This window comes from Amblyraja radiata, chromosome 2, assembly GCF_010909765.2.
Source record: "Amblyraja radiata isolate CabotCenter1 chromosome 2, sAmbRad1.1.pri, whole genome shotgun sequence".
Classification (NCBI taxonomy): domain Eukaryota; kingdom Metazoa; phylum Chordata; class Chondrichthyes; order Rajiformes; family Rajidae; genus Amblyraja; species Amblyraja radiata.
The window spans coordinates 143,358,682-143,372,960 of record NC_045957.1 but is presented as its reverse complement, the minus strand read 5'-3'; the positions used below and the strand labels follow the sequence as shown (position 1 = coordinate 143,372,960).

The 14,279-nt window shown below is 40.2% G+C and overlaps 1 protein-coding gene across 1 annotated transcript in view; it reads left to right on the top strand.

Annotated features, from left to right (window-relative positions):
• brd9 (bromodomain containing 9) overlaps nucleotides 1–14,279 on the top strand; it is a 54,140-nt gene that overhangs the window by 33,927 nt on the left and 5,934 nt on the right. Inside the window, 5 exon segments of the mRNA XM_033016619.1 lie at nucleotides 412–523; nucleotides 2,372–2,431; nucleotides 3,471–3,542; nucleotides 5,764–5,872; nucleotides 7,580–7,750. Coding sequence (XP_032872510.1) covers nucleotides 412–523; nucleotides 2,372–2,431; nucleotides 3,471–3,542; nucleotides 5,764–5,872; nucleotides 7,580–7,750 — 524 coding nt within the window.

The window sequence follows — 14,279 nt, the reverse complement described above, 5'->3', positions numbered from 1 at the left end:
AATCAGTCAATCGGTCTGAAGAATGATCTGGACCCGAAACGTCACCTTTCCATGTTCTCCAATGATGCTGCCTGACTCGCTGAGTTACTCCAGCACTTTGTCCTTTTGCTGAGATGTAGCAAATGTCCACTAGATGGCAGCAGCAGGTAGAAGACAAAAGACTATTAGAATTTTGTAAATTTGCTAGCAATTACAAATTTGTTCGCCCATCATCCAGATGCTAGTAAATACTATTTAGATTCTACAATATCAGTTAGTCGTTGCTTAAAGACCCCAAATCCACAAACAGCAAAAGTTGTAGCATGAAATTTTAAGTTTTGATTGAATGTCATTTTGCTAGATATTTTCTTTGAAAGCCCAGAGTCTGAACTTCCTCTCCATGGCGTATTTAAATTTTTTTTTTTTCTGCAGCCTGCAAGAGTTTGTTAAAGGTTGTGGAAGCTCCACAAAGAAAATGGTTGATGATTTGTTGAATCAGATCACAGCAGGGGAACATTCCAAAGCTGTCTACCACTTGTCACAAGTAAGAGCTAGGTTTCATGGCTGTAATGAGCTTTGATAGGCACTGCAGGTTATCTTGTGGATCGCACAAAATCTCTGGAGTAAATACAAAACTTGTTGATTTAATAAAGCATTGGAATGTTCATCATTCCAGCTCAGCTCCAGGGTGCATTTAAGTTCCATAACTTAACCATAAACGTAACCATGCACATTTGAACACAACAATCGTATCATGAATGATCATCTTAATCAAAATGTTCCATTTGCATGGAGTCCAAATAATTCTCAGTCGGAGAATGGGACAAATGGGATTGCTCCGAGGGTGTAGCATAAACTTGATGGGCTGTAAGGCATGCTCCCGTGTTACTATGGGCCAGGAAAACAACTAATGAAATTACCAGTTGTCCTCAATAACTTTGTAAAAATGTAAACAATTCTCTACCTCAGTAGGCCGGTTCTCTGGATGCTTTCAAGAGAGAGCTAGATAGGGCTCTTAAAGATAGGGGATATGGGGAGAAGGCAGCAACGGGGTACTGATTGGGGATGATCAGCCGTGATCACATTGAATGGCGTTGCTGGCACGAAGGGCCGAATGGCCTACTCCTGCACCTATTGTCTAATTGCTTCAAGACTATTAAAAGAGACTATTATTGCCATCCCAATTGCTTCTGGGAATTGCCATTGTCCTTTGGCGACTGTACTCCAATAATGTTGAAGCTCCATTACTTAGACATGTTGGCAGTGAAGGAGTAGGAGTACATTTCCAAACAGGATAATATACGAAAGCTTATTCTAAGCATACAAAGCCACAGATTTGTTTTGGGGGTTAGGGGTTAAAGAAACATTTGGCAAGTTGCTGAGTTCATATCTGAGGCTAAATAACAAATTTTCTTTATCAGGGAGTGGTTAGAATATGGAATTTGATGTATATATTCATCAGAATTAAGATAATTGATGTATTTAGGAGAAATCTAGCCCAGTATTTGTGAGAGAAAACAATAGAAGATTATGCTGACAGATTGGGGGGAAAAGGCTAATATGTAATTATTTCCATAATTATGTTCATAAGTTCATTTATTGTCACATACACCAATTGGTGTAGTGAAATTTACTGGCCAGGTCAGTCATACAATTTAAAAAAGCAACAGACTCAAAAATCACATTTTAACATAAACATCCATCACAGTGACTCCTACACATTCCTCACTGTGATGGAAGGCGAAAATAAAGTTCCAAGTCCTTCCCTGTTGTTCTTCCTTGGTCGGAGGCCTCGAGCCCCCCGTTGACGGGACGGTCTTGAGTCCCGTAGCCGGCAGCGTTCGGGCCCTCTGCATCGAGGCGTTCAGCTCCCCCGCGCTGGGCGATCGAACCTCGCGTCGGGGCTGGACGAACCTTCTGCGGCGTTGGAGCTCCCGACTTGCCTCTCCTGAGACTGTGAGCCCTTGATGGTAAGTCCGCAGTGGGAGCGATCCCAGGCAAGGGATCCACTCTGATGGTAAGTCCGCGCCCCGTGGTGAGGCTCACGACAGTCCGAGGCGGCTTCCAGCTCCAGCGATGGTAGGCCGCGGAGCCCGGAGAATGTGATCTGAAAATTGATCACCTCTCCGGGAAGGTAAGAACCTGAAAAAAAAAGTTTCCCCCTCCCCCCCACATAAAACAAACAGAAGAACATTAAAACAAACTTTAAACAAACGCTAAAAATAACAAAAAGGGTGAAAAAAACAAACAGACTGCCGTGGCAGGGCTGCCATCTCCCATTATTTGCAAAGATCATCATATATGTAGAAAAGTATCGCAAAGACCAGTTCAGCTAAATATGCTATAGATTTTATATACTAGTGTAACAATGTTTGAATCATTTCTTTTTCAGAAAAGAAATATTGAGCAAAAAATAAGTAAAGATACCAAAATGAATCTCGATGAAGTCCAGGTGCGTAGTTTGTACTAAGATTTTATTTAATGAATGACTGAAATTTGATGTCAGTAATAATCATTAAATATACACTAGGTCCTGATGGCATACCGGCTAAAATGCTCTGGGTAGAAGTTCGGGCAAACACTGCCCATTTGCTGTACCTGGTAATATGAAGAAATTCCTAAAGACTAACATAATATTGGCATAGCCACCATTTTTAGCAAAATAAATAGTTTCAAACATTGCAACTGTTGATGCCCAGCTATTTTCTTTCTCACACAGAAGATTCTTGCTAGAATTTTATGAATAATCTGTTCCGCTTCGCCCAGGATATACTCCCAAAGTGACTTCAGCCCATTATGAGGCAGGACCAATATTAATTTTGCAGCCTGGCAGATTTGGGAAAGATGCCATGGAACTTTATTTCCCCTTTTTCAATCTCACAATTGAAAGAGTCTGATGGATAAATTGTGCAGTGGATCCCCTCTGCCAATTGCCAATAGGGTTAGCAAAAAGCAGATTATTGGCATCCAGTATTGGTCTGCTGTCACTCTCCTTCAACCTCTCACCTCCATGCAAGTAAAGTAACATTGGCAATTATAATGAAACTTTGGCATGGAGGGATTGTGTTATAGTTACATATTGAAGGAATGATCTACATACAGCTTTTACCCATTTCTGTGAGGTTTACAATAGCCCAGGCCTATCCCTGAACATCACCAGGGCAAAAGTTCTCTTCCAACTTGCTACCAGGGAATCGTCAGACCCAGCAAAGATCATCTATATTGACACTGATCTTCTTGTAAATGTGGAATACTTTGCCAAACATATTTGAAGATATTTAGTGTAGATTCCATATGCCAGCTTTGCTTAGTGTTCAATAACTGACATCATATCAGTCTTTTTACAAAGCAATAAATCTCTCTTTTCAATCTGAGCCCGTTATTCCCCTATTATCTAATTCAGGCACATATACATTTATCTTTTTTGATTCTGCCCCAGTTTCCTTTTCTCCTGTATCATCAGTGTCTTAACTAACTTTGTTTCCTTTTAGGCCCCAGCAATTTTTATAAAAGAGGAACCCAAGATGCAACCTGTTTGTCCAGAGATATCTAAACCGATAATGGTGAGAGAGCCTGAACGTACAGTAGTTACAGTAAAAACACTGTGCAAGTAATAGTTTTCATAAAATGTCTTGGCATAATTGGTTTTCATAAGTTCAGGACTACTGAACCCACTTTAGTGCCAATTAAGTACTTTAAAGTATGTAGAGGACAATTTTCTCAGAGCAAGTTCTCGTAGTGAATGGAAAATAGGATCATGTTAAACGATAGAACTGTGAAAACGTTTAGTTCTATTAAGCATTAACATATATTTGTTCAAAACCTTTAATTTTCCAAGAGGTGGGTTATGTGTCTTTGAGGAAGTTTGCACAAGTTTTGTGAAAATAGTGTCACTGGAACTTGAATTTGGAAATTAGATCTCTATTGTGATCTGCCTGGAACTATAATTTAAAAATTAGATCTGGTGGATGCGGTGTGGGAATTGTTTCATCCCGAATATGGCACAACATTCTACAGCTATCGAGCTAATGCTATTGGATGTTATGAGAGTAATGGTCATTTAGTTTAGATTAATATCACATGTACTGAGGTTGTTGGATGTTTTCAAGAGAGAGTTAGATTACTGGATGTTTTCAAGAGAGAGTTAGATTTAGCTCTTAGGGCTAAAGGAATCAAGGGACATGGGGAAAAAGCAGGAACGGGGTACTGATTTTAGATGATCAGCCATGATCATATTGAATGACGGAGCTGGTTCGAAGGGCCGAATGCCCTACTCCTGCACCTATTTTGCTATGTACAGTGATTAGATTTTATATAGATCATTTCTGAGGGTGCTAAGCAGTAGAAATGTCTCCCTAGTGCAATGCCCAATGAATCATTAATGGAGTATTATATATATATTTATAAGTTACTGAATAAGAATAATATAGGTCAGAAGAAAAAGGTAAAATATCTACAGAAAGCGCCAAAAATTAACTAAGGTACGGTGCAAAAATACTTGTGAAGGGCTGAGTATGGAAGATTTGGAAGGTGGGGGATAAACAATCAGGAGTGTTTAATTGGCATATTGTCCAAACACAGAACAACAAAATTCTTACTTGCTGCAGTTGAATGGGCCCAGAAACAATAGCACACAATTAAAGTATATATTAATCAACATTGCAATAAACTAACAACAATAACACTAGGTACCCGTAATAGTGCTAAACCAAAGTCCACAGTGTAACTAAAGATAGTCTATGAAAGATCATAGTTGATATTGTGTGGTATTCAAGAGTCTGGTGGTTACTGGGAAGAAGCTGTTCTTGAACCTGGCGGTCACAGGTTTCAAGCCCTTGTACCTTCTGCCCGATGACAGTAGCAAAATTAGACTATGGCCATGGTGGTGAGGGTCTTTGGTGATATAAGGTGCCTTTTCGAAGCAGCGCCTGCTATGGATCCCTTTGATGTGGGGGGTGGGGGGTCAGTACCTGTGATGGACCAATCAATGTCTACCACTCAGTCTCCTTTGCTCCTGGGTGTTCGAGTTACTAAACTAGGCTATGGTGCAACTAGTCAGTATGCTTTTTCCAGTACACCGATAGTGGATTGATCGACATTCAAAATCTCCCTTCTAATGAATTTGAGGCACTAAAGAGTTTTCTTTGTGATTGCTTTGAAGTGCTGGGCCCAGGGCAGATCTTCTGAGATATGCACAATGGGAACTTGCAGTTATTAACTCTCCACCACAATCCTGTGAATGCAGACAGGTTTGTGGATCCCTATTTTTTTCGCTCTGACGTCATCAATAAACTCCTTGGCTTGCTAAGTAGGATGGAAGGCAAAATGTTGTAATGAATGCCAAGCTTGTTTCTTGCAGTGTCATAAGCACCAAGTTAAATGTGGACTCTAGATATATCTTCATTATATCAGAAAAGGCTATTTTCCAAGAAAAATGTGACACAGTTGGTTAATCAGCAGCTCAGAAAGGTCAACATGTCACTTTTATCTCTTCATCCGAATGCGTTTTTCGCTAAATAGCTTTCTTATGTTCAATCCACGATTTGTATTTCCCTTGCATACTATGTTCCAATAGTCATTATGATCAAGAAGGTTTTGAGAGTCGTGGCCAATGCAGAACCAGAAGGGTTTCACCCATATTAATGGACCTGTGTAGGTAGATCTTCAATATTGTGCCAAATATTTTTAAACTGAAAATTGGTCTATTTGCCCAGAACGTACTACGATCAGTGTGTCAATCTTCCATATAATGGTTAAAGGATTGCACTTTATTCATTGTTATAGGCTGGAGGGGCAAATGGCAGCTCTGGTGACAACCGAGCTGGCCTGGATTTCATTCCAGTGAAGTCTTATTCTGACGTCTCCTTAGATATTTCTTTATTGAACTCACTAGGTAAGTGTGAATTGCATTTGGAGATTGGTCTTTCAAGTGGCCAGCTCAACCTGAATTCTAACATAAATGTGAACCACCAATAAATGAACTATTTTTGTATGAAATTAATCAAAATGTAAGCCTTTAAAACATTAAGAGAATAAATCTTATAACAGATCCTATTTTTGCAAACCTTTAACTGGGAATACCAGACCTATTGTTTTTCTCCCATTGACCTTGACATGTATATATAAGTGGATATACTACACATTGCATACCACATGCTGGAGGATTGTAGTGTATTTAAATTTAATATTCTGTTTATTATATTGCTCATTTACTGGAGATATGCTATCACCAGGGGTTCAGGTTGACGTCGAGCAAATTAATGATGGAAGTTCCTCAAGCGTGGTTTGCTGCTTCGTGTTATCGTGGCCTTTATATCATTTAAAGAGTTCAGTGAAATGGATGGGTGTACTATGTGCTGTATATATTTTTTTATGAAGCAAAACTATAACTTGGTGACTGTTTCCAAATGGCAAAAGTGTAAATTATTAGGTTATAACTTTTTTTCAAAAGTAAATAGCAAACGCTCTATTTTCCTTTACTTTGTATCAGGAACATAAAACCATTTTTATTGACTTTATGGAAATTAACAATGTCTACCAGTAAGTTTACAGCAGCTTTTCGGGCTTGTTTTACTTTTGATCTTCGTGGTTAATTGCGGAGTTAACAGCTTTGGTGTCTTTTGGGACTTTCTGTTTCTTGCAGAAATCTTTTCTTGTTCTAAGGAATTTTCAGCTGAGAATTTCTATCTTGTTTTTTGTATTGTATTTTTTGTTGCTTTTCAACTCATTTGTTTCCGCACCTTGAACAGTTGAGCAAAACTCCATCATAGAAACATAGAAAAAACATAGAAAAAGAGGTGCAGGAGTAGGCCATTCAGCCCTTCGAGCCGTTCAATGTGATCATGGCTGATCATCTAAAATCAGTACCTCGTTCCTGCTTTTTCCCCATATCCCTTGATTCCTTTAGCCCAAAGAGCTAAATCTAACTCTCTCTTGAATAAACATCGCTTTCACAGCGCTGCAGATCAATTTCTCGACAATTATGGAAAAAGTTTTCATTCCAAGACATTTCAGGCACAAGAAATGTCCAACATTAGAAAATATTAGCTGTTTATAGATTAGTATTTAACTACCAAAATCCAAGCACAGAAATATTGCTACATTTGCAAATTGGTTACTCTTATTTGTTTAGCTCATCATTATTTCACCATAGAATACAAATTTAAAATGAGTTGACAATGAGTTGGAACTCCCTGTCTTTGGTCCTGCAATGATCCCATCTAAATTGTTTGTGAGCAATCTTCGTATGGATCGGATTCATATATAGATTAATAAATAATTTCTATTTTAGTGCTAATTGTGCAATCTTCCACCTAGGCTAGGTAATAATGGGTTTCTGCAAGTGAAAATTTTACAGTGATGGAGGAAGATATCGACCAGATTATTGAAATTGAAAATATTCCAGTTCCCACTTCTAGCTTCACCGTCCTAATGAACAGAAAATTTCCCATTTTTCTGAAACAACCACCCCCCAAAAAACACTTTTACAGTATGCTGTAGTTGTACAGATGAAACTTTATTGAACATATCCCCGTAGGAGCTTAACCAGTTTCCTAAGATTCCGAAGCTACTCCTTAATATAAAATTTGTCACATTTTAGGGAAAGTAGTGAAGAAGGAGCCCGATCACGATGATAACCAGAGAAATCTAGATGAGACCACCAAGTTGCTACAGGATTTACATGAGGCTCAGACAGAACGCGTCGGTTCCCGACCTTCCTCAAATCTCAGTTCAATCTCCAGCAACTCCGACCGTGAGCAGCATCACCTAGGTATAAGCTAAGTTAAAATAGTTATGGTCTAGTTTGTGCCTGCTGAACATAGATTGATTATTCTTCAGTAATCTTTCAACAAGACCCTTTTTAGCTATTTGGGGAAAAGAATGACAGATTTGTTTCTCTGCATGTTCTGCTGTGTAGACTTAAAAGGTGAAGTTAAATGCAGGTGATGGAGGCTATTTAATCCAGTTGCGCTTTCTTTTGAAATCTGTTGCTGTTTATTCTTTCTCTTCCTTCCCCCACTCCTCACTATCTCTATCTTCTGTTTCCTCACTAATTCAGTTGCTGTATCTAACTGATATTTGAATGATTCCAGAGCTCTTGTCTCCACTAACCAGCACAGAAGATTATTCCACGCATTAATCATTTTCTATGAAGAAATATATTCAGGTATCAATTCTGAAATTGCCTTATAGCACTTCCATTTCAGAGTTTTAAAAATTATTTTCAATGCCTTTTCTGTTTTTTTTAAGGTCATTCTTAGTTATTTTCTTTAATGATTGAATAAGTTGAGTTTCCCGATCTAAATAGATCTGCCACTGAGCATCAAGCCTTTGCTTGTGAGCAATTATGACCTTACCAAACCTCAGGGTTTAACAGTACATTTATACTTATTGTTTCTTCTGTTAACAGCCATTAATATTATAGTATTTCAGTCATTTTTTGCATGACTATTTGCACAAAGCCAAGTCATAATATGAGATGTACTATAGTTTTAATAAATTAATATTAGAGTAAATGTTCATCACACTGCTTTGGTCTAAGGTGCATTTCCGAAAGTTTAAAGGAATTTCATATAGTCCTTTTTTTAAATATACATCCCATTGTACACAGTCAGGTATGTTAGTTAAACAGTTTCATAGCACAAAATGGTGTAAGAGTGATTTGTTTATGGTTAGTGTAGTATCATCTTTTAAAAAATGGTTGGACTTAAACTTCATGAAAACATCAAAACCACATCCTTCTGTTAAAAAATTATGATCATCTGCGCGGGCAAGTACACACAAAAGAAAGGAGTAAGTGCACACAAAAGGGGTAAGTACATACAAAAAAAAGAGCAAAATGTATTGCTGTAAAGGATGAATGATGAAGAATGGAGTCAGAGATATGCATAATATTTGGATCCGCTGGTTTGGGTGAAGTTAGTGTATGTTTATTCTGGATAATTCAAATCAATAACACCATTTTCCAATATTCATGATAATTGTATATGAAATATGTGTAATGATCTATGTTAGAGAAAGCATGCAAACCATGAAGAAGGTAGTCTAAACCAGAACTGTGAGGTCTACCGAATATTACATAGAAACATAGAAAATAGGTGCAGGAGTAGGCCATTCGGCCCTTCGAGCCTGCACCGCCATTCAATATGATCATGGCTGATCATCCAACTCAGTATCCTGTACCTGCCTTCTCTCCATACCCCCTGATCCCTTTAGCCACAAGGGCCACATCTAACTCCCTCTTAAATATAGCCAATGAACTGGCCTCAACTACCTTCTGTGGCAGAGAATCCCAGAGATTCACCACTCTCTGTGTGAAAAATGTTTTTCTCATCTCGGTCCTAAAAGATTTCCCCCTTATCATTAAACTGTGACCTCTTGTTCTGGACTTCCCCAACATCGGGAACAATCTTCCTGCATCTAGCCTGTCCAACCCCTTAAGAATTTTTTTAAGTTTCTATAAGATCCCTCCTCAATCTTCTAAATTCTAGCGAGTATAAGCCGAGTCTATCCAATCTTTCTTCATATGAAAGTCCTGACATGCCAGGAATCAGTCTGGTGAACCTTCTCTGTACTCCCTCTATGGCAAGAATGTCTTTCCTCAGATTAGGAGACCAAAACTGTACGCAATACTGCAGGTGTGGTCTCACCAAGACCCTGTACAACTGCAGTAGAACCTCCCTATACTCAAATCTTTTTGCTATGAATGCTAACATACCATTCGCTTTCTTCACTGCCTGCTGCACCTGCATGCCTACTTTTAATGACTGGTGTACCATGACACCCAGGTCTCGTTGCATCTCCCCTTTTCCTAATCGGCCACCATTCAGATAACAGTCTACTTTCCTGTTTTTGCCACCAAAGTGGATAACCTCACATTTATCCACATTATACTGCATCTGACATGCATTTGCCCACTCACCCAGCCTATCCAAGTCACCTTGCAGCCTCCTAGCATCCTCCTCACAGCTAACACTGTCCCCCAGCTTCGTGTCATCCGCAAACTTGGAGATGTTGCATTCAATTCCCTCGTCCAAATCATTAATATATATTGTAAATAGCTGGGGTCCCAGCACTGAGCCTTGCGGTACCCCACTAGTCACTGCCTGCCATTGTGAAAAGGACCCGTTTACTCCCACTCTTTGCTTCCTGTCTGCCAGCCAGTTCTCTATCCACGTCAATACTGAACCCCCAATACCGTGTGCTTTAAGTTTGTATACTAATCTCTTATGTGGGACCTTGTCGAAAGCCTTCTGAAAGTCCAGATATAACACATCTACTGGTTCTCCCTTATCCACTCTACTAGTAACATCCTCGAAAAAATCTATAAGATTTGTCAGACATGATTTACCTTTCATAAATCCATGCTGACTTTGTCCAATGATTTCACCACTTTCCAAATGTGCTGCTATCCCATTTTTAATAACTGACTCTAGCAGTTTCCCCACTACCGATGTTAGACTAACTGGTCTGTAATTCCCCGTTTTCTCTCTCCCTCACTTTTTAAAAAGTGCGGTTACATTAGCTACCCTCCAATCCTCAGGAACTACTCCAGAATCTAAAGAGTTTTGAAAAATTATCACTAATGCATCCACTATTTCTGCAGCTACTTCCTTAAGTACTCTGGGATGCAACTTATCTGGCCCTGGGGATTTATCGGCCTTTAATCCATTCAATTTATCTAACACCACTTCCCGGCTAACCTGGATTTCATTCAGTTCCTCCATCTCATTTGACCCCCGGTCCCCTGCTATTTCCGGCAGATTATTTATGTCTTCCTTAGTGAAGACAGAACCAAAGTAGTTATTCAATTGGTCTGCCATGTCTTTGTTCCCCATGATCAATTAACCTGTTTCTGACTGCAAGGGACCTACATTTGTTTTAACTAATATTTTTCTCTTCACATATCTATAAAAACTTGTGCAGTCAGTTTTTATGTTCCCTGCCAGTTTTCTTTCATAATCTATTTTCCCTTTCCTAATTAAGCCCTTTGTCCTCCTCTGCTGGACTCTGAATTTCTCCCAGTCCTCTGGTAGGCTGCTTTTTCTGGCTAATTTGTACGCTTCATCTTTCGTTTTGATACTATCCCTGATTTCCCTTGTTATCCACGGATGCACTACCTTCCCTGATTTATTCTTTTGCCAAACTGGGATGAACAATTGTTGTAGTTCATCCATACAGGCTTTAAATGCCTTCCATTGCATATCCACCGTCAACCCTTTAAGAATCAATTGCCAGTCTATCTTGGCGAATTCACGTCTCATACCCTCAAAGTTACCTATCTTTAAGTTCAGGACCCTTGTTTCTGAATTAACAATGTCACTCTCCATCCTAATGAAGAACTCAACCATATTATGGTCACTCTTGACCAAGGGGCCACGCACAACAAGACTGCTAACTAACCCTTCCTCATTACTCAATACCCAATCTAGAATAGCCTGATATCTCATTGGTTCCTCTACATGTTGGTTTAGAAAACCATCCCGCATACATTCCAAGAAATCCTCTTCCTCAGCAGCCATGCCAATTTGATTCACCCAATCTATATGTAGATTGAAGTCACCCATTATAACTGTTTTACCTTTGTTGCACGCATTTCTAATTTCCTGTTTGAAGCCATCCCCAACTCCACTACTACTGTTAGGTGGCCTGTACACAACTCCCACTAGCGTTTTCTGCCCCTTAGTGTTTTGCAGCTCTACCCATATCGATTCCACATCCTCCAAGCTAATGTCCTTCCTTTCTATTGCGTTAATAGTATAGTATAGTATATCTTTATTGTCATTTTCCTGAGTACTCACATACCCAGAGGAAACAAAAAAACGTTGCTCAACCAGTGTCCATTCTGTGTGCAGTAAAAAATAAATAGAAATAAAAATACATATATCATGAACAAATTAAACACTCTACTTTCTACTAAACATCAACAGGCGTTCCGATCGGCAGCGGCACGACAGTGGCTCTGCTGCAGTGTGTCCAGGTTGGTGGTTGGTGCGCGATACTTTGGCAGGGGGCAAAGTCCGTTTATCAGTCTTATAGCCTCTCCTCTCTAACCAGCAACGCTACCCCACCTCCTTTTCCTTTCTGTCTATCCCTCCTGAACATTGAATATCACTGGATGTTCAGCTCCCAGCCTTGGTCACCCTGGAGCCATGTCTCCGTGATCCCAACTATATCATAGTCATCAATAGCTATCTGCACATTCAACTCATCCACCTTATTACAAATGCTCCTTGCATTGAGACACAAAGCCTTCAGGCTTGTTTTACAACACTCTTACCACTTATACAATTATGTTGAAAAGTGGTCCTTTTTGATTTTTGCCCTGGATTTGTCTGCCTGCCACTTTTACTTTTCACCTTGCTACCTATTGCTTCTACCCTCATTTTACACCCCTCTGTCTCTCCGCTCACACATTTAAGAAACCCTTTCCCTTTAACTCCATCCTCGACTATCCCATTTGACACCCCACCCCCCTTATTCAGTTTAAAACCACCCGTGTAGCAGTGGCAAACCTGCCTGCCAGAATGCTGGTCCCCCACCTGTTAAGATGCAATCTGTCCCTTTTGTACAGTTCCCCCTTACTCCAAAACAGATCCCAGTGATCTAAGAATCTAAATCCCTGCCCCGTGCACCAGTTCCTCAGCCACACATTCAGGTCCTGTATCTCCCTGTTCCTGCTCTCGCCAGCACGAGAAACTGGAAGCAAACCGGGGATAACAACCCTGGAGGTCCTGCTTTTCAGCATTTTTCCAAGCTCTCCAAAGTCACGCTGCAGAATATTCATCCCCTTCTTTCCGACATCGTTTGTGCCGACATGCACTACCACTTCCTCTGGCTGTTCACCTTCGCCCTTGAGGATTTTCTGCACTCTGTCCGTGACATCCTGGATCCTGGCACCAGGAAGGCAGCACACCATCCTCGAATCCCGTCTGTTGCCATTACAATGCCAGCTTGGGAGCAAAGCTATTCTAGGCAATGTAATTATAATATTTTATGGTGTGACAATAAAGTGATTTTGTAGACAGTGAAGATGGTTATCAAAAAATACAGCAGGGTCTTAATCAGCTGGGCCAGTGGGCTGAGGAATGGCTAATGGAGTTTACAGCTGATTAATGTGAGGTGTCGCATTTTGGGAAGTCAAACCAAGGCAGGACTTTTGCTGTGAGAGTGTTGTAGAGCAGAAGGATCTAGACGTGCAGGTACATAGTTCCTTGAAAGTGGCATCACAGATAGATAGGGTCAACAAGAAAGCTTTTGGCACATTGGCCTTCATCAGTCAGGGTATTGAGTAGAGAAGCTGAGATGTTTTGTTACAGTTGTACCAGACATTGGTGAGACCGCATTCGGAATTTTGTGTTCCGTTTTGGTTACCGTGCTGGAGGAAAGATGTTAAGATGGAAAGATAGAAAAATATTTTGCATAAGGATGTTAAGCTGGAAAGAGAGCAAAATGTATTGCTACAAGGCAAAGATCAGTGCTTCACATGTAAGTGATTTTTATTTAATACATGATTGGCAGATTGTTCATCAGATTAATCTTGTTGAATGCATGTTGATATAAAGCAGGCATTTTCAGTGTCCAGGGCACATCTTTTGTTGTCTTTCGAAAATCAAGGTACATGACCCATGGAAGGTGAGAGGGGAAAGATTTAATAGAAACCTGGCAGACAACTTTTCCACACAGGGTGGTGGATATATGGAACGAGCTGCCAGGGGAGGTAGTTAAAGAAGGTACTATAACAACATTTAAAAGACATTTGGACAGGTACTTGGACAGGAAAGGTTGAGAGCGATATGGGCCAAATGCAGGCAGGTACATAGAAAATAGGTGCAGGAGTAGGCCATTCGGCCCTTCGAGCCATCACCGCCATTCAATGTGATCATGGCTGATCATCCACAATCAGTACTCGTTCCTGCCCTCCCCGTATCCCTTGATTCCACTAGCCCGAAGAACTCGATCTAACTCTCTTTTGAATGCATCCAGTGAATCGGCCTCCACTGCCTTCTGAGGCAGAGAATTCCACAAATTCACAACTCTCTGGGTGAAAAAGTGTTTCCTCATCTCAGTTCTAAATGGCCTACCCTACTGTGGCCCTTGGTTCCGGATTCCCCCAACATCGGGAACATGTTTCCTGCATCTAGCATGTCCAATCCATTAATAATTTTATATGTTTCTATAAGATCTCCTCTTATCCTTCTATATTCCAGTGAATACAAGCCCAGTCGTTGCAGTCTATCATCATATGACAGTCACGCCACCCTGGGAATTAACTTGTGAACCTACGCTGCACTCCTTCA